The sequence below is a fragment of the Macadamia integrifolia genome, chromosome 2, assembly GCF_013358625.1.
Source record: "Macadamia integrifolia cultivar HAES 741 chromosome 2, SCU_Mint_v3, whole genome shotgun sequence".
NCBI classification, from domain to species: Eukaryota; Viridiplantae; Streptophyta; class Magnoliopsida; order Proteales; family Proteaceae; genus Macadamia; species Macadamia integrifolia.
In genome coordinates, this window is record NC_056558.1 from 25,037,434 (window position 1) to 25,058,203 (window position 20,770).

Sequence of the window (20,770 nt, forward strand, 5' to 3'; positions counted from 1 at the left end):
CTAATATCAATGGGGTTATTCATATGATTCTATGGTCAAGAATCCCAACAGAGTTAGTAATAGATAATGGTAAAACAATGTTAATAAAGTACTGATTCCTCTAATAATATCACTGATTTTATTCATCCATGGGGAAGGGTGTTAGTATCACAAAGGATAACAATATCCGCATTTCGTGTGCTTGTAACCCATGGATCATTAAAAAGAAAAGTATTATTACCATTACCTATTTTCCGGAAGACCATTGATTTCAGGATATGAAAGATGGTGATGATATTGTTCCAATACATAGATCCTTGCATTTTAAGGATTTTATTGTGAAATATTGACTTGTTGTGGATATATTTTGCCTTGAGAACTTGTATCCACAGGCTCTATTCATTGGTGATCAGTCTCCACCCTAACTTTCGAAGAAGATCCTTATTTTGGGTTTCAGAGTCTCGAATCCCTAGCCCTCCTTGAGACTTTATCCCTAGCCCTCCCTGAGACTTTGGTTTGCAGATATTATGCCATCCAATAAGGTGGAGATTACAACCTTCAACCTTTTCACCATTCCAAAAGTGAAGATAGATGGAATCTAACTTGCTGCATATAACCGTAGCTAAAGCAAAACAAGACATTAGAAACGAAGGGGTAGCAGCCAAATTTGATTGCAACAACACCGTTCTCCAGTGTATGATAGGAGATTGGCTTTCCATCGGGAGAGTTTGGATTTTACACTCTCAATGACAAAATTGAAGCCTCAGTTTTCTTTCTAGGATGAAAAAGCTCCATCCCTAAGTATGGAGCCTTATGATCCATTTCCTTGATTCCTAGGTCTTGCAAAGTTGGTCCTTTGTAGCCTTACTAGTGTTAGAAATAAAGGCCAAACCACTTTTTTCATAGTTGATGGTAAGACCAAAAAGATTTGAGAACAAGTCAAGAATGCATCGGATTACAAATAGATCCTCCTAGGTGGGCTGACAGAAGATAAGGGTATCATTAGGGAAGAACAAATGTGTAATTTCAGGTTCAAATCTCTACACTTTGACACCTTTAAAAAGATTCAGCTCTCTATAAGCCGCCAGTAGTCTTGAAAGACCTTCCATGGCTACAATAAAAAGGAATAGGCTAAGCAGACATCCTTGACGGATGCCTCTGGAGGACATGAAGTGACTAAAGGTAGACCAATTGATTTTTACAGAGAAAGAAGGGGTGCTAATGATATGATTAATTAGAATATCCCATTTATCCCCAAAGCCAATAAACTTGAAAATAGATTTGAGAAACCCCCATTCTAATTTGTCATAGGCTTTGGCCATATTGAGTTTGATGGCCACGAATCCAGCTTTCTCTTTCTTCCATTTGAGGAAGTGGAAGATCTCCTAAGCAATAATGATATTGCCAGTTATCTTATCTGATGCCTAGGGACAAAAGCAGCCTGACATGATGGGATATGAACTTGTGGAACTGGGTTTTAAGTCTTGTTGCCAAAATTTTGCCACAAACTTATAATTGACATTGCATAAACTAATGGGTTTAAAGTCCCCAACTTGGCAAGGATTATCTTTTCTTGGGATTAAACAAATGAGAGTATGGTTGATGCCATAAGGTAAGGATCCATCCTGAAGAAATTGGAGACAAAATTATTGATATCATTGCCAATAATCTCCCGGTAAGACTAGTAGAACACAGCTTGGAACCCATCAGGCCTAGGAGCTTTGAAGGGTCCAAGGGAAAACACTGCATTTTTTATTTCATCATAGTCATGAGTTGCAATTAACAAACTAGGATCAAAATCATCCAAGGGGTGAAAAAGGCATTTAAATAGGTGGACAGAAACGAAGCAAATACCATTACAATGGCACCAGGTGAAGCGACTCTTTCATCAGAATCCAATTGGATGCAGTCAAGTTTTCTTTTTTGGGTATTGATCTTGAAACAATATGGTAGAATTTGGTATTGCACTCTCCATCCAGAATGTAGTGATGTCTTGATTTTTGGAGCCAGAGAAGTTCCTCAACTTTTAGGATTCAATTTATTGGAAGCGGAAAGCAGTTCATCACAGGGTAGGGGAGACTTATTCTCCAAATGCAAATAAATAGTTGGAGAGTACAGTATACTTCAGGTTGTCAATATGTCCAAACACCTCCTAATTCCATTTAGTTAACAATCTACTAAGGGAGGTCAATTTGGTTGACAAGCAAGCAGAATCTATGGAAATCCATTTTTCAAACCAGAAAGGAAAGAAATCCGGATGGGTAGACAATGCGTGTTGGTACTTGGTAGTGGAAAAGGTTGTTTGTTCTGTGGGCCATGGTGTCAGAGTTAAGGAGGAGTGGGTTATATTCTGATCCAAGGGAAGAGATGTTTATGGAAGAACAGGGATGCAAAGCCAATTATTGGGGATTAGCATATGCTTTATCTAAACATTCCTTGATCAGATTGGGAGGTTTTTGTCTATTGGACCAAGTGAAGGGATTACCCATAGGTTGAATCTCACAAAGATTCTGGGTATAGGTCAAATTTTCCAAACGAGAAGAGGATGGGGAATGTCTGAAATCTTTCCCACCAAATTTGTGTGAATGTGGTTGAATTTCATTGATATCGCCAATGATAAGACATGGCAAATTGATGGACTCGAAGGCACAAGCAAGTTCTTCCTAGGGAGTTAGCAATAAGGAAGAGGAACTGCAATCTTTCATTATTTTATTTATTTATTTATTTATTTTTAATTTTTTGGTAATGACAAGCTTTCATAGATGGCCGTAATATATGCAGTTCAAGGGAACAAAAATGGTCTATGTTATATTCACGTAAGGATGTCAAATAGAAATCGAAATTGAAACTGACTGTTTAAGTTTTGTTCGACACGGTGCCGTTTTGGTTTCTATAGTAAAATCATTCCGTTCATGCTAAACCACACCAAACTGTCTAGTTTAAAATCGAATCAAGAATAGACATGTACATAAAGTAACCTGCAATTAATGCATTTTTTTTTTTAATACCTCCTTTCACTTCATCCCTCACTTTTTATGTTTTTAATAAGGGATGAGGCTAGATATCCCGCCACCATTCCTGGAGCTAGAGGCTCAACCAATGGGAGTATTGGGAAGAGAGGGGTATAGAAAAATTTTCTAATGGGAAGAGGAGAAAGACAGACTTGGATCTGGATATACTAGTGTCCTACCTAGCCTTTTCCCTTTTAATAATATCACTTCTTTCTTCTCTTCCATTGGGGTGTGTTTTTTTATTTATATTCATGGTAACAACAGAAGTAGGTGAAAACAAAAGTAGGTGAAAACCGAAATCATATTGAACCCTAGACAATAACAACTTAGAATCTGAACATTCCTTCATTGGTTCGGTTTTGAATTCACTCATTCTAATCCCAAAGCTGATTCAACCCAATTATAATCGGACTGAACCAACCCATTGACACCCTATAGTCGGATCAGGATCCTCTCAATAATGACCGTAACAAAAAGCCCGGTTTTACCCCAAAGCAATAAACTCAACCTAAACCCGCGATTGAAAGTCGAGACGCCGACAAGGACAATGTCAACGACCAATGGTGCCGAGCACGGGAGAAGACGAACGGCGCAGGGTGAGTTGTTCAGATCGTAGGTAGCAAGGAACACGGTTTATGGAGAGGCTTGCAAGTGTCCTTCAAAATCAAAACCTTCACCATTGAGAGGGTTTGCAGGCAATAGCGACATGGAGCCTTTCTTGCATGTTTGCTTGTTGACTCTGCTCTTGGGCCCTTGACTTTGAGGTTTGAAGTAGGAGAAAGTGGGATCCCGACCGTTGAATAGTATTAGGTCGATGCCCTCTATTAGGGGTGTCAAGCGGTCAAGTTAGGCAGGCTTGACCAATTTTAAGGCTGCATCGTGAACGCCTGTTTAGTTAAACGGGCTTAGCTAGGGTGGACAAGGTACATTTGATAATTAGACTAATTGGTCTCGAGCTTAATCGGCCTAACATAAACGGGTCTGGGCCTATTTAAAGTTAAATAGGCCTTAACAGATGACAAGCCTATTTAACTTTAAATGGGAACTCTTTAAAATTAGTCTCCTAAATGACTTGAAGGAGAATATCAATAAAATGAGACATAGATAGGCATAACAACTTAGTTACTAAGGTACTCGATCTTTAACCCCATAGAACACAAATCAATTAAACTATGCTTGCAAAACCTAAGTTTAGCAAGTTCAAATCAATTAAATTATATTTGAAAAAGATGAATGTTCAGATAACAACCACCACCATTTCAACTGTACATATTATAATAGCCTTAGCACTAAATACAAGTAGTATAAGGAACTAAAAAATACAAGTACTATTAAAGTGGTTGGGTTAGATCAGACTTAAAGGAGTTGATTAAAGTCAGACTTATAAATGTGTTAAGTCGATCGGATGCCCATTTAATTAGGTGGCATGCACTACCTATTTGAACCTGACACGTTTGTTAATTAAGCTGCTCTAGGTTGAATCATAAACATGTCAGGTTTGATCAGACCTATCATAGACACCCTACAGGAAGATCCCGAGTCCGCAAAGGAAGCCACTTTGGCACTCGAAATAAAAATGCGGCGAAAAAGAAAATTAACATAGATTGCCTCTCCAAGTCCAAACAAGGGAAAACATCATCAGCGGAGACGATTGTTGGCGGAGACTGGCGGAGAGCACTTGGGCTGTTGACACGTCGTTGAACGGAATCCAACAGTTACGATCATTTTGTGTCATTGGGTCTCAATTTTGTGGATTTCGGGTCAAAACCCAAGGGCTCCCTCCCCTTTCAAACCCGTCTTCTAATGCTTCGGCTCTGAAACGCAGTGCGTGAAACCCTCATTGCTCGATCATTTCATCCCCTTTTAACCACGTTTCAGATCCTCTCTCTTCTTCTCTCTTCCTCATTTATCCCTCTTAGTTCGTCTCCCATCAGCGGCTGCTAATGGGCTCTGAAACGTGGTTAGTGAAACCCTCATTGCTTCTTTCTTCCTGCTCTGAAACGCAGCGGCAAATCGGCTCTGAAACCCTCATTTACCATTTCCTTCTTTCCATGAACTGATTGTATGAGAGACAAAGAAGAAAGAGAAAGAAAACCATGTGCAGACTCTCCAATAGCCTACAGAAGCCCAAACAGAACAGCCCATAATTTTTTTTTTCCTTAAAGAAAAAGAAATTGGGGGAGCAGTGAATGGGAAAAGAAAAAACAGAAGCCCTCACATCGGGTGCCTAAGGAACGAGATTCAGGTTAGGGCGAGTACACCAAATCGGACCATTTGGCTTTCGATCCTGCAGGAGGGTATCAACCCCGGTGCGTAGAGAACTCCATTAACGTTGCTCGGAGCCGGAGGAAGTGCTTAGTAGAGGAGAAGATACCATTGACATAGAGAGCTTCTGCAAATCATCAAATCGAACAAATTAACTAACTCAGAGATGAAATTTCATCTAGTAGAAGGGTATGTTTCCTTGTTGCAAGCTGGAGATGCGGTATCTAAAGATACCGCCATGCGAGATCACTGAGAGTTGCAGAGAGAGAGAGTGAGAGACGCCTTACGCCGTTGACAGTGGAGAACAAAGCAAGCTAGGTGATGGCAGAGAGAGGGTTTGAAAGGGCGCAACGATTTTGACCCGAAATCCATAAACCGGGAGACCCAAATCCTCTCTTTCATTGTTAGCCGTTGGATCGGTTTGGCCACGTGTCAGCAGCTAAGCCGTCTCCGCGGGTCTCTGCCACAGATCGTCTCCACAGACGATTTTTTCCCCTCAAAACCCAATAGTCCTCCTCTTTTCAGTTCCCACAGTCACTGCAACTTCTCTGCTGCAGGACTGAACAATAGGTATGCTCTTCTCTCTCTCTCTCTCTCTGCCTTCTTCGTTTGGGGTTGACAAACCCTAACCTAATTAATATCCCTGTTTCATTCTAATTTCAGGTGTTCAGGAGAAGAAGGGTTTTTGCACAGTGACAGAATTCCTCTCTGTGCAACAGTGAAGAAGCACCAAAGGTTTGTCAGATTTCTCTCTCTCTCTCTCTGCTATATGTCAACCATTCCCATAAACCTCCCGACGTTCCTTTCATATTTTCTTTTTTTCCTGTCAATCCGTTACAACTTGAAAATCTTGCTTGAAGACTTGTAATTGGTTTATTGCATGTGAAATTTCTTTTCCTAGTAGGTTTCTTAATAAGAAATCGAGTCTTTTTGCTGGTTAAAAATTGTCATCAGAACTCGTGGAAGGGCTTTCGACACTCCACTCATAGCTCTTTCTCCAAGTTCAGATACAACTTCACACTCATAATATGCATTGATGTATTATCTGTCATTTTGGTTTTCCTCAATTGTGAGTTTTTTTTTTTTTGCTCCCTCATCCTATAATTCTTGTAATTGGAACTCTCTCTCCCCAACAACTTTGTGTGTTCACATGCATTTTCTTAAGTTATTTGTGGTGGCCGACATCCTCTCTAATTTTGATTTGTGGTTTGAAATTATTGTTTTAAAGAAGGGCCAAAATGTTCTACCTCAGCTTAATTGAGCATACCTTGCGTTTGCCTCCTCATCTCCTAAGCCGTCCTCTTGAAGAGGGAATTAAAGGAGAGCTCGAGTCGCTCTTCTTGGATAAGGTTTGTGACTTCTCATTCATTTCTGTTGTCTTATGATTTTCATATTTTTCTCAAGTTGATGTCTTGTTCAACAGTTAAATGCTTTACCAAATTGTTTGATGAAGGTTATCTCAAATTTGGGACTTTGTATCTCGGTTTATGACATAAAAAGTATTGATGGGGGCTTCATCTTTCCCGGAGATGGTGCTTCAACATACACGGTATTTTCTTTATTTTGGCCGCAGGATGCTGCAGTTCTCTCTGTTTCTTGTTATTGTTCTCTATAGTATAGTTGATATAGAGCATCTTGACTAGATTGTTTTTTTGGTCTTGAAAGGACTATGCTGTTAATGTTCCTTTAAATGCTTCTTCCATGGACCTTGTTGCAATGTGATATGCCTACAATATTGTTGGATTATTGATCAATATGGAATTTCACTATCTAGTTAATTGTTAGATTTAAAAGGCATAATGGTCTCAAACTATGTTTTTTTTTTCTTCTAGTGAGGATCATTGGGTTTCAAAATAAACTAGTAGGGAGTGGGATGATTTCATAGTCTACCAGAAATGGATGTATACCTAGTCCTTATATGACCACTTTGCCTTAATATTTCAAGGAAGAACTATTGTAGTGAATCAGTTAATTAATTTGGGAATGCTATGAATTTCATTTGGTACCTGCTAAGAATCAAACTACAAGCATTGGTGAGGATTAGATAGTAGTTTTTTTTTTACTGACCCTTAAGCTGTTATTGAATATCAACCTTAAAAGATTTTTGTGTTATTCTTAAGAAAGAAAATTGTGTTACCATGTCATTTATGAAATAACTTACTAAGGTTACATGCTTATAAATGTTTTCTTGCTCTTCTCATACAGTTTTAAATGGATAATCACTCTGCAACTGTTGTCTGAGTGGATACAGATACAACAATGAGGGGTGTTGTGATACAGTTGTATTATAATATTTTATTCATCATAATGGGGATGGTTTTTGTTTTAAAGATGGCATATTCCCTTTGGTTCAGTTGGTTGACAGGGTCATATGCTTCACTACTTCTACTAGGGGTACAGCATGGTCCCCCAAAACCTGAGCCTGGAAGGTCTGCCCAATTATTTTCATGCTTGGATTGTGACCCCCCCTTCTCTCCAAATGAGCGGGGAAGGGTTGAGGCATCAAGCCCAACTTGGTCCATTGTTACCATAGACTGAATTAATATAATTATTAATTCTACATGTATGCATTATGTGCATTTAATGTATATATTATATTAGGTATAGCTAGAAGAGATTCAACTTAATATGATAGAGCCATTATATATTAACAACAATGTTAAATATGTTCAATAGCAGTCGCTCAAAAACCCAAACTTTTAGCTGGCACTTTGATGCAGATTGATTCCTAGGCTTGGAGTACAGCCATAGGAATCTTAAAGGGCCAGATCCATGCCACCTAAGGACCAGACCCTTAGGCCTTTGGGCCGACCAGCCCTTGCCTGGGCCAGCCCATGCGACTGGGAGTTACTGGTTCTTTCAAAACCAGAATCGTAGGACTCTTTTTGGATAGCTCAGTGATAGGGACATCAAGACGTACAGCCGAAGGAAGAAGAAGACCCAACCTTCTTTGTGGTTGGAGGATTAGAAGGAGGAAGAAAAAAAGAAAGAAAAGGAAGGCTCGGTCCAGCCTTCCCAGTGCTGGATCGAGTACTCTCCTTCCTTTCTTCGCCAAGATTGTGTGGCCCCCACCAAATCTGATATGTTAGTAGTTTTATTTCGTAGGATTTTGTTTATTTAGGTCATTGAGTTAAGTAGGAAACTAAATAACATTCAAATTTATTTTTTTTAGGAAGCTTCTTTATTTCTGAGATTATGTTCCTAGATTAGCCTTTTTCTTTCTAGTAATTATCCTATTATTTATGTAAGGCCATTGGACACAATGAGAATTAATGAATGAATGAATGAAGAATATTGAAGGCAAAACAGCCCCCAAACCCCCCCCCCCACGATTTCTCTTTCTCTCCCCTCCCTTTTCTCATCTCTCTCTAACGGCTCTCTCTCTCTCTCTCATCCTCTGTCTCTCGGTTACTGCTCCTGCTGTATCCACTATTCGTGAGCTGTTGAAAGTTTCATCACCTACACAAGCTCCATCGACAACAACAAGAATCACTACACAACAAGCTGGATTTTCTTCATCAACCAAGGTTGGACTGCAACTCTTTGTTTTGGAGGACTTCGACTTCTTCTTTACTCCTCAGACCAGGACAGCAACAAGGTAACTAATTAAACTAAACCCCTCGCACCTCCATATATCCCTGTTATATGTTGCAACCCATTAACATTGAAACCAACCTATGCCCTTTTGCTTATGTCTATTTTTACCCATTGTTTTAAGATGTTTCGTTACTGTTATGTTTCCAAAACCTTTGCTGATTTTTCTATTTTAGTTGGCTGCTAGAGGACATTGATTGTTTGCATATCCTATTTGGTGTTTGGATTGATTTGTGCTGAACCTAACATTCGTATGACGTTTGTTCCCTTCCCCATATCCCCACTTGATGTTTAAGTAAGAGTTTATGTGTTTTTCCGCCTGGATTATTATTGCTTTTTGCTACTTTGTTTATTAGTCTCATTCTATTTTGCATTCTTAATCTTGTTTGCTGAGTTTCTTTTGTCCTATCTACCCAAGTCCCTTGAGTTAACCCTATCTAGTTAGTTAATCTTGTAGGAGACCTAGTCACCTAGGAACCCCCTACATCATCTTGGTATCAGAGTATGGTTTTGTCTAGGTTTAGGGTAATTAGATACTGCTGTCCCTTGTTTACATGTCTTACCTTTTGAGGTCTAGTCTCCGTCACCACCTGTCCGTGGTCGAGTCTGAGCTAAGAGAGCGATACCATAGATTAGAGGACACCCTTTTCTTTCTTAAGCTAGTGGGACCGAATAGCATTGAACGTTATTCCCTCCAAAAGCATATACTTGAGAGTGAGATTTCTGACCTCAAGATTGAGAGGGCCAACTGCCTGTCTCAATTGGAGACTCTGAGTAGACCTTGAGTCTTTGGTGGCAACCGAACCTTTGGCTGCCCATCTCCTTATGTCCACTCGTAGTGGTAGAGCATACTAGGATATGTCTGACCCCCTTAGCACCTCCACCCAGCTGAGCAACTGGCTGAATTCATGAAAGCCGTTCAAACCATACAAGAGACACAAGTAGTGCATCTCCAAGCCCTTACCGATAAGTTGGCTGCCCTCGAGACAAGTGCCTAAAATCCTGATGGACGGCAAGGCCGTAACACAACTGGCACTGAACCTAGGGGCAGAGGCCCTAACCCTGAGGAAGTAAACGAAAATAACCAGACTTATAGTTATGACCAGATAGGGGATAACTTCCAAGGCCTAAGGCGTGGTAGGGATTAGGGTAGGGGTCAAGGTCCACCGCCAAGATGCCAAACCCAATATGGAGATGATGAGGGCTATGAGCACCATGATAGGGGCTTTGATGTCGGACGGATGATTAAGGTAGATGCCCCTACCTACGATGGTCAGATTGATGCTAGGATCCTTTTGGATTGGATCAAGCAGATGGATAGGTACTTCGATTTCTATGATATGCCAGAGGAAGTCTGCTACCGATTTACTAAGTTCAAGCTTATTGGAGCTACCCAGGACTTCTGGATAGACCTAGAGTACCAGGAGGACCACTTAGGTCTTGAGCCAATCACCACCTGGGTAGAGATGTAAAAGCGGCTCAAGAGGGAATTTTTGCCTATCACTTATAGGCTCCAGTTGTTGAATGAGATGAATACCCTGAAACAAGGGAAGTTGACTGTGACCGAATACATGAGCAAGTTCAATGAATTGAAAATTAGAAGCCGTATTCGGGAGGATGTTGAGCAGACACTATCTAGATTCCTTACCGGGCTCAACTCCGAAATTCAGTCTCGTATGACACCCCACCTGGTGCGAGGCGTTCCACAGGCCTTCAGGATAGCCCTTGAGGTGGAATCCTCCATGAGAACTTATTCTCAGAGGAAGAGCTTCCAAGCTGGGGAGTCCCAATTTAGAAAACCACCCCAAGGCTCGACTGGATTCCCAAAACCCCCTGCTGCACCACATCGTCAATTTGACAACAAGGGTAAAGGAATTTTGGGAGAAGCACCCAAGAGTAGTGGACAACAATAGTGCTTCAAGTGTCGTGGGTTTGGTCACTTCTCCAGAGAGTGTCCTAATAGGAATCTTTATGTAGGAGAACGGACCCCTGAAGAAGGTGACCAAGAGGGTTTTCAGGACTATGAGTATGAGGACCATAGACCAGATGAGACTATATCTGATGAGGACACCGAGGAGGCCGGAGACCTCAAGCTCGGCATTGTGCGTTGCATGGTCTCACAACCTAAGAGTAGCGATGATTGGCGACGAACTAATATTTTCATCGCTTACACAAGCCATCAGGGCAAGAACTGCCGCGTCTCCATAGACAGCGGGAGTTGCATGAATGTGGTCGCTAAGAGCGCTGTTGCTCGAATGGGCCTCAAACTTAAACCCCACCCCAAGCCTTACAAGGTTGCCTGAGTTGATCAGTCCACCATTCCTGTTAATCTGAGGTGTTTAGTTCCCCTACACTTTGTAGGATATGAAGATCGAGTGTGGTGTGATGTCCTAGAGATGGATGTTGCCCACATCATTCTAGGTAGACCCTGGTTATATGACCGAGATGTCACCAATTACGGGAAGTCTAACACCTATGTCTTTGAGTTCAAAGGGAAGAAGATCAGACTGACCCCAAGTACCTCTGGGGAAGTTAGGGTTCCAGAACACAAGGGAAGTACATCCAAACAAACCCCCATCAAAACACTCAATATTTTAAATCAATAATAATTTGAAGGAGAGTGTCACGAGTCAGGGGTGATTTATGCTCTAGTTTTCGTACAGAGTAATACCGATAGGTCACGCTTATTCACTGAGGCTCCTAGAGAAGTGCAACCCTTATTGAGGAAATTCGAGAGGTTATTCCCTGAGGAATTACCTGATGAGTTACCGACTATGCATAACATCTAGCACGCTATTGACTTAGTTCCAGGATCCTCTCTCCCGAACTTATCCCATTACCGAATGAATCCCAAAGAACACGCCGAACTCAAACGGCAAGTTGATGGACTGTTGCAAAAGGGATTCATTAGGGAAAGCCTTAGCCCGTGTGCTGTACCTGCCTTGCTCACGCCAAAGAAAGATGGCACCTGACGTATGTGTGTTGATAGTAGGGCCACAATAAGATCACCATCAAGTATAGGTTCCCTATCCCTAGGCTTGATGACATGTTGGATATGATGGCCAACTCTTTGATCTTTTCGAAGATTGATCTCAAGAGCGGGTACCACCAGATTAGGGTTAGGCTTGGAGATGAGTGGAAGACAACCTTCAAGACGAAGGATGGCCTCTTTGAGTGGTTAATCATGCCTTTTGGCTTGTCAAATGCACCTAGCACCTTCATGAGGATAATGAATCAAGTGCTTCAACCATTCATTGGCAAGTTCCTTGTGGTTTACTTTGATGACATCCTCATTTATAGTAAGACCCCGTCTTCCCACTTGGATCACGTACAGAAGGTTTTTCATGTGCTCTTACAAGAGAAACTCTATGTCAACCTTAAGAAGTGCACCTTCATGAGTGATCAAGTCATCTTCCTGAAATTTGTTATGTCAGCTCAAGGAGTATCTGCTGACCCTGAAAAAGTGAGAGCGATTGTAGAGTGGCCTGAGCCAACTAACATTCATGAGGTACGAAGCTTCATGGTTTAGCCACTTTCTACAGAAGATTTATCTAGCGGTTTAGTTCCATTATGTCTCCTATCACCGATTGCATGAAAAAGGAGTTTCAATGGACTAAGAGTGCTACGAAGGCCTTTAATGAGATAAAAAGCTTATGACTGAAGCTCCAGTCCTGCGCCTCCCAGATTTCTTTAAGGTCTTCGAAGTGAATTGTGATGCATCTGGTATTAGGATAGGTGGTGTCCTAGGACAAGAGGGCCACCCTATTGCCTATTTTAGTGAGAAGCTTAATGAAGCTAGGCAATGATATTCCACATACGACAAGGAATTCTATGCGGTTGTCCAATCATTGCGCTATTGGCGACATTACCTTTTACCTCAAGAATTCGTGCTATTCTCTGACCACCAAGCTCTGAGATACCTGAGTGCCCAAAAGAAACTTAACTAGAGGCATGCCAAGTGGGTTGAGTTTCTCCAAGAGTATACTTTTGTACTCAAGCACAGACCTGGTGTCGAGAATACTGCTGCAGATGCACTAAGCCGGGTGAACATATTCCTCATTCGCACCAATGCTAGGAGTCGGGCTAGTGTGCTACTCCAAGCAATGAGTGTAGAGGTTGTAGGGTTCGAGCGAATCAAGGACCAATACCCCACCTGTCCTGATTTTAGTGAGCCGTTCAATTCCTTGAGTGAAGGTAACCCAGTCAACCGCTCGGACTACCTACTTAGGGAGGGCTTTCTTTTTAAAGGAAGCAAGTTGTGCATTCCCAGGACTTCACTCCGAGATTTCCTGATCTGGGAATTGCATGCTGGGGGAGTCGCTGGCCACTTCGGTCGCGATAAGACCATCACCCTCGTTGATGACCGATTCTTTTGGCCAGGACTGAAGAGGGATGTTGCTAGAGTTGTGAGTCAGTGCAGGACATGCCAGACCGCCAAACGACAAAAGCAAAACACGGGTTTGTACACTCCCCTACCCGTTCCCCATTCCCCATTCCCCATTCCCCATTCCCCTTGGCAGGACCTTAGCATGGACTTTGTGTTTGGTCTACCAAGAACTTCGAGAGGCCATGATTTTGTTTATGTGGTTGTTGACCGCTTCTCGAAGATGGCCCATTTCATCCCATGCTCTAAGACCTCCGATGCATCCAGCCAAACTTTTCTTTAATGAAGTTGTCAAGTACCATGGGTTACCCCTCACCATAGTGTTTGATAGGAATGTTAAGTTCACTAGTCATTTTTGGAGGACCCTATGGCGGATGATGGGCATGAAGCTCCGTTTCTCCTCCGCTTTTCACCCGCAGACCTATGGCCAGACCGAGGTTGTCAATAGGAGCTTAGGGAATTTATTGCGTTGCCTCATAGGAGAACACCTTACCAGTTGGGATCGAGTCCGTAGCCAGACTGAGTTTGCTTATAATAGTTCTAAGAACCGTACTACTGGTCTGTCCCCCCTTGAGATCTGTTCAAGATACCAGCCTCGGGCACCCATAGACCTTATCCCAGTCGTGTCTAGTTCTAGGACCTCCCAGTCAGCCGAATCTTTTGCTCAGCATATACATGATTTGCATGCAGGTATAAGGAGACAGATAACACTGAGCAATGAGCAATGAGCAATGAGCAATACAAATCGAAGGCAAATGTGCACAAAAGGCTACAAGAGTTTCAAGAGGGCGATATGGTGATGGTAAGAATCAAGCCGCAACGTTTTGTTAGGGGAAAAGCAAGCAAACTACATGCTCGTAGCACAGGTCCTTTCAAGGTACTCAAGAGGATAGGTGCCAATGCGTATGTTCTTGATCTGCCAGCTAGCATGGAGATCAGCAATATTTTCAATGTTGAAGACCTAGTCCCATACCATGGTATCTCTACCTTTACCCCTTTCTATCCTGATGACCTTGAAGACTTCCCTTTCAACATTGGTGAGACTTCTGAGCCAAGCCAAGCCAAGCACTTCCCCCCACCTCATTATCACCTGTGCCTAAGGTCACGAGAAGAACTGAAGAAGTTGAGGAAATCCTTGATGAGAGGATTGTGTCCACACACACTGGAGGTTCTAGAGAGTTCTTGGTCAAGTGGCATGGACGTCCGGAAATTGACAACACCTGAATCACAATGCAAGAAGTCCAACAACTCAATCTAGACCTACTTGAGTATTACATGAGCTTTAATTCACCGGAGGTGAATTCTTCCAAGCCGGGGAGAGTTGATGGGGACATCAAGACGTACAGCCGAAGGAAGAAGAAGACCCAACCTTCTTTGTGGTTGGAGGATTAGAAGGAGGAAGAAAAAAAGAAAAAAAAGGAAGGCTCGGTCCAGCCTTCCCAGCGCTGGATCGAGTCCTCTCCTTCCTTTCTTTGCCAAGATTGTGTGGCCCCCACCAAATCTGATATGTAATTTTAATTCCTAGGATTTTGCCGAGATTGTGTGGCCCCCACCAAATATGATATGTTAGTAGTTTTATTTCCTAGGATTTTGTTTATTTAGGTCATTGAGTTAAGTAAGAAACTAAATAACATTCCTTTTTTTTTTTTTTTTTTAGGAAGCTTCTTTATTTCGAAGATTATGTTCCTAGATTAGCCTTTTTCTTTTTAGTAATTATCCTATTATTTATGTAATGCCATTGGCCACAATGATAATTAATGAATGAATGAATAAAGAATATTGAAGGCAAANCCCCCACGATTTCTCTTTCTCTCCCCTCTCCCTCTTCTCATCTCTCACTCTCGGTCTCCCTCTGTTTCACGCCTCCTCTCTCTCTCTCTCATCCTCTGTCTCTCGGTTACTGCTCCTGCTGTATCCACTATTCGTGAGCTATTGAAAGCTCCATCACCCACACAAGCTCCATCGGCAACAATAAGGATCACTACACAACAAGCTGGATTTTTCTTCATCAACCAAGGTTGGACTGCAACTCTTTATTTTGGAGGACTTTGACTTCTTCTTTACTCCTCAGACCAGGACAGCAACAAGGTAACTAATTAAACTAAACCCCTCCCACCTCCATATATCCCTGTTACATGTTGCAGCCCATTAACATTGAAACCAACCTATGCCTTTTTGCTTATATCTATTTTTACCCATTGTTTTAAGACGTTTCGTCACTGTTATGTTTCCAAAACCTTTGCTGATTTTTCTATTTTAGTTGGCTACTAGAGGACATTGATTGTTTGTATATCCTATTTGGTGTTTGGATTGATTTGTGCTGAACCTAACATTCGTATGACGTTTGTTCCCTTCCCCATGTCCCCTCTTGAAGCTTAAGTAAGAGTTTATGTGTTTTTCCGCCTAGATTATTATTGTTTTTTGCTGCTTTGTTTATTAGTCTCATTCTATTTTGCATGCTTAATCTTGTTTGCTGAGTTTCTTTTGTCCTATCTCCCCAAGTCCCTTGAGTTAACCCTACCTAGTTAGTTAATCTTATAGGAGACCTAGTCACCTAGGAACCCCCTGCATCAACTTGCTTCATAACATAACAGTACCAATGATTTCCTTTTACGTGGAAAAATAAAAATACATACAGCACAAAATTCCACGTGACACTGCACTAGTGAGAACTAGTACAGAGCAGAGACTACTATCCAGCTGAGGTGGAATAATGTAGGATCAGTCCAAAAAGTGGTCCCACTTTTATATCTATGTGGTATAAGCTTTTAATTCTTTGGGTTTTATTTGTAATGGCCTACATTATAAGGCCAAAAGTGGAGTCTAAAGGGTGCAAGAAAATAAGGATTTTAATTAATGGTGGGGCCCATTAGAAATTAGTTTAGTATTTATCTAGTAGTAGTTGTTATAGGGATCTAGTGGACTTCATTCCTTAGCTATCAAAAGTAAGTCTATATGAATCTTATTAGAATTAGTTTTTGTTTTTGAAGTTTTAGTAGTTTACCATGTTAAAAGTCCCAATTGCATTTTCCAAGTTAGTTTACTTAGATTAGGACACTGGATATTAGGAGCACTTTAAGTACACGTAACACTCCCCCACCCCCCAAATCGATAGTTAATGAAGAAGATACCTTTTAGTGAAAATTTGAGAGTTGTGAGAATTCTTCTGTCCTATCCCTCTCTTTTTCCTCTCTCCTCTTTTCTTATGAAGTTACTGTTCACGTGTACTTCCCACAGTCCCACAAAAATCCCTATCTCCTATTTCTTCTTCTCTTACTCTTTCTTTCCCCATCGCAGGCTACTGAAATCAACAAACCAAGATTTTTCAACCCTGTTTTATTAGAAAAATAGTTCAGATCTGGTGTAAGGAGCAGCCATACTAAACTTTGATTCCTAATCTGGAGTTTGGGTTTGCCAGTTGCATCATGGAATGTTGGAAGTATCTCAATTAAAATGAGAATATATTATTTGGGAAATAAATTAATATCATACATTCAAAACTGTACTGGTTTTATCAAATTAATCTCCGATTTAGACTTCTTCTATAAGCAATATTTGAAATTTCCCGGAAATCTTGCCTAAATTGGCAAAATATTTCTCTTTTCTGAGGTTGAAATCTAGCAAACTTGACATAATGGGAGAAAATATGGGAAAATATATCAAAATTAGAAAAATATTTCTGTTTCCTAGGAATTGGAATCTCCCTCCTAGTGGAAATCTCAAACATTGTCTACAATGAAACTGTGTGGTTAAAAAGTTTGCGTACAGAACCAGAGGAGTTAATAAAAACAGATAAACTGTTAAAATCTCCATAAATGGCAGAAGATTTCATAGTTGTTTATAAATTCCAAAAAAAAAAAAGACCAATTTATTTGAGAATCTATGATGAATATATTTTCTCGTTGGTAAATCTACGAGAAATATGCTATGGATCTTTTGAGTGTAAAATAAAAACAAAATAAAAAATTAGTTTGAGATGGCAAAAGGCCGCATTTTTTGTGTAACAGCAACTTGTGTAAAACCAGTTTGCCAAAACAATTACATATCTGGTCGGAAACAAGTCTACCCAGTGTCGATGCCAGTTTTAAAGAGTTGTTTGTGATGTTGGTAATCTGTGCATAATGAGGAACATAACCAGGTTATGCCTCATTATTTGGAGGAGGGAGGAAGTACAAGAAGTGTTGTTGAGAGCCTAGCTAACTGCTTACCGAAAACTGAAAATACTTACAATCAGTATATAACACCATGACCATGAAGGTCTTCATTTTGATCCAAGCTCATGCAATAATAGAAATGGTAAATAACTGCTCAATGAACCATGCAAGAAGAATATGGAAATTTCCAAGAAAGCAAGGCCTTAGCAGAGTATTCTATGAGTGGTTTGACTAACCATAACCCTGTAAGGATGATTGCTCCTGTGAGGTGTAACCTCAGATCCAACGGAAAAGCACTCCACACATAAGTCAAAATCAGGACATTTGACACACTTGATGCGAATCTTCCCAGAAATATCTTTATTGCAATTATTGCAGTGGTATAAAGCCCTTTTCCCTTCATTTGATCCCTGAGCTGCCCCAACAGAAAATGGAGTTGATTGGAAACGATGGACAAATAGAAAGTGTAACATTAAATGTTGTAAGAACCAAATAATATGGTATTTCAAAAAAGGAATCCCACAAGAGGAATCAGTTATGCCACCAATCTAATAACCGTAGATAAACATCATAACTCAAACCATAGATATCAGATAGTTTATCTGAAGTACATCTCTAGATCCATAGTCTAAAAGAACCACGAGGTACAATTGGATAGACCATAAAAGAGGACCACCAGAAGAATGAAAATGTAATATGTACACGGAAGTTTTGATCACCGCATGGCAATAATGGACCAACTTAGGGAAGTCCATTAATAATAATTATAATAATAAATCAGGCAAAAAATCTTCCCAATTGAATTATCTTGACTGTTCGCCCCAAAATATCATGACTGTCAAATCTATTGATCTTCTGGTAGGTGATAGTTAAAAAATCCAGGAATAAAATGTGTAGCTTCCCATATTGAAGAGTTCACAGTTTTTTTTTTTTTTTTTTTTTTTTTAAATGATAGTTCACACTTTTGTTTCAACCAATACACTCCTTATGTCCCACATCCTGCTACAACCAAAAAAAAAATCCCAATCTGGACTAAAGTTAGCAACATCATACCTGAAGCTGCAGATTCTAAATTTTCACCACTTGAAGGAGCCCTCTTTCTCTTTGATCTATAAAACAAATAAACATAAATGCATTTTCCATTTATATAAATATTCTATTCTATGTATAAGATTATGATACCGTTAGGAACGTACTGAAACATGGATGAACCATTTGAGGGGGTGGGAGAGATTTAAGGGACGGAAGGAACACGAGCGTTGTATACAATGTTCCTAAAGCCTCTCTAACTACGGGAATTTCTTAAGAAGGAAATTTGAATTTGAGAATAATAAATTGGAAATGGTAATCAATATGAAGAAATCCCGAATACAAATGAGAACTTCCGGGAAATTCATACGCTTTAATCATAGAAAAAAAAAACTACATCGATTCGAGAACTGGAAACAGAAAACAGAGTACCGATAAGAAGTTAGACAGGAAAAAAATTTACATTGAGTTGAACGCAAGACCCAGTGAGCAGTCCTCCCAACGGAACTGCCACACCATGTACTTCCACTCACGTAACAATTTCAAAACACACGCATATAACACAGACTCACAGAGACATTCGTCTGAATCAAGATCAATCAAACGGAATTCTCAAAAATTCGTGCCATGCAAGCAAAGCTGGCTCTCACTAAACAAATAAAACAGTTTAATTGGAAATGAAACTCCATCAAAATCAGCTTCCTGCTCCAGGAAGGCAGAGAATCAAGCCCTGGTGGAGTGAAAACAGCCATAATGAGGAAGGGAACCTTTGGGTAGGATCGTCGTCTGCAGAATTGTGACCTCCACGAGAACGCCCCATCGATGTTCGAAATTGAGCTTCTACCGCTAGGGCTTTCGATTAACAACAGGAGTCGTCCCGTAAGTATAGTTGGAACCCTAGAAATCTCCACGAACTGTCTCCGACTTCGAATTCTTGATCAGTAAATCAATGGAGTCTTCGAAATTGAGCAAGTTTGGCGGGTGAACCTCTCCGTCAAAACTCGAAGGTGAAAGTGAGTCACTGAGAGTCTCTGATTTATAGTATTAAATTTGGAGAAGGGTAACGCATCTGCCATGTCAGTAACGGTTTTAGATTTTACTCATACATGGTACATCTGCTTTCGAAGAAAACCCCTTTAAACAATGGGGGTGTCTGAATGACACCTGTGGGATGTATTTTATTATTATTATCATTATTTTAATGTTTTAAATTATGAATATAGAAAATTGATTGATTTTACAAAAATAATTTAAAAGTCACGAAACATTATGTCATGCACATATTTCAAATGTTTCATGCACATATTCAAATATGGGCGAGGAACCCTGTCTCTAATGCCCTCAACGCATCATCACTCGAGTCGATTGGTTGTTGGTTTGAGTCTTGGCATGCCCATTATCATCAATTGGTCTTGCGAAAGTATTGCTTATCATATGGGGGCTTGTCCTGAGGGTTATGATCACTACCATGGAGCACCCTTTTTTCATTACCATATAAGAGAATATTCAGTGCATATCAAGGTGAGGCAGTGCAATTTTTCTCGATCTTGAATAGTGTGGGCGTTTCTTGTGCTAGATCTACAGGGCTCTTTTTTCCTTCAAATATATATGTGAAATGTTTTTATGAAGCTACGTTGGAAAAAAATTTATGTAATACAAAGGAACAAAATTACAAGTTATTCAAAATCTTGATAGGCATTGATAAGAAAATCCCTTTGAAATTAATTTCATTTTATATGAGAAATTGATTCTATATCTACAACGCATTCTTAAATCAGATTATTCTACAGCATTTTTCACTTTTGAATACATTCTATGCATACAATTGCATAAAATACTTTAGAACACACAAAAAAACAAAAACACAGTATGACAGATAAGACCTTTACATTCACAGTTAGTGTCCAGTCGGAAAAACATTCAGGATGAGGATGTGGTGTGATATTGCGTGACTATGTTGGGGGTTTTATCGTTGTCCTTAACGTGTTGGACACCCAAAGTGACATCTAGTAGTTGGGAGGACATATGCATCCCAGTGTGATCGAGTGTGCACGTGTGTCCTCCCAGCCACGTTGGGCGTGCCCAACGTAATGGAGAGGATTTGGATCTTATAGTAATGGGTTTTGGCTTTAGCTTTGGAAGCGACAACAATTTGTGATGGCCTCCTCCTTGGATTGAATCTGCGAACTCAACAATGGATTTTAGTCTCTGATTGTCAAAAGTTGATAGAATACCTAGAACACTTGTTTACCAATATCAAATGGGCTACTCAACGAAGTAGTCTTTTTTTTTTAATATATTTATCATATTTATCAATGAATAGGATACAAAACATCTCTCCCCATCACCTACAT

At 40.3% G+C, this 20,770-nt stretch overlaps 1 protein-coding gene across 1 annotated transcript; it reads right to left on the reverse strand.

Annotated features, from left to right (window-relative positions):
- Nucleotides 1–17,497: 17,497 nt before the first annotated feature.
- LOC122072058 (transcriptional adapter ADA2-like) lies at nt 17,498–19,521 on the reverse strand. The gene is made up of 3 exons (XM_042636598.1): nt 19,184–19,521; nt 18,441–18,496; nt 17,498–17,802 (listed from the first exon to the last, which is right to left on the reverse strand). The coding sequence occupies exons 1-3, from the start codon at nt 19,234–19,236 to the stop codon at nt 17,591–17,593; spliced, it is 321 nt and encodes a 106-aa protein (XP_042492532.1). The 5' UTR covers nt 19,237–19,521; the 3' UTR covers nt 17,498–17,590.
- Nucleotides 19,522–20,770: the final 1,249 nt, after the last annotated feature.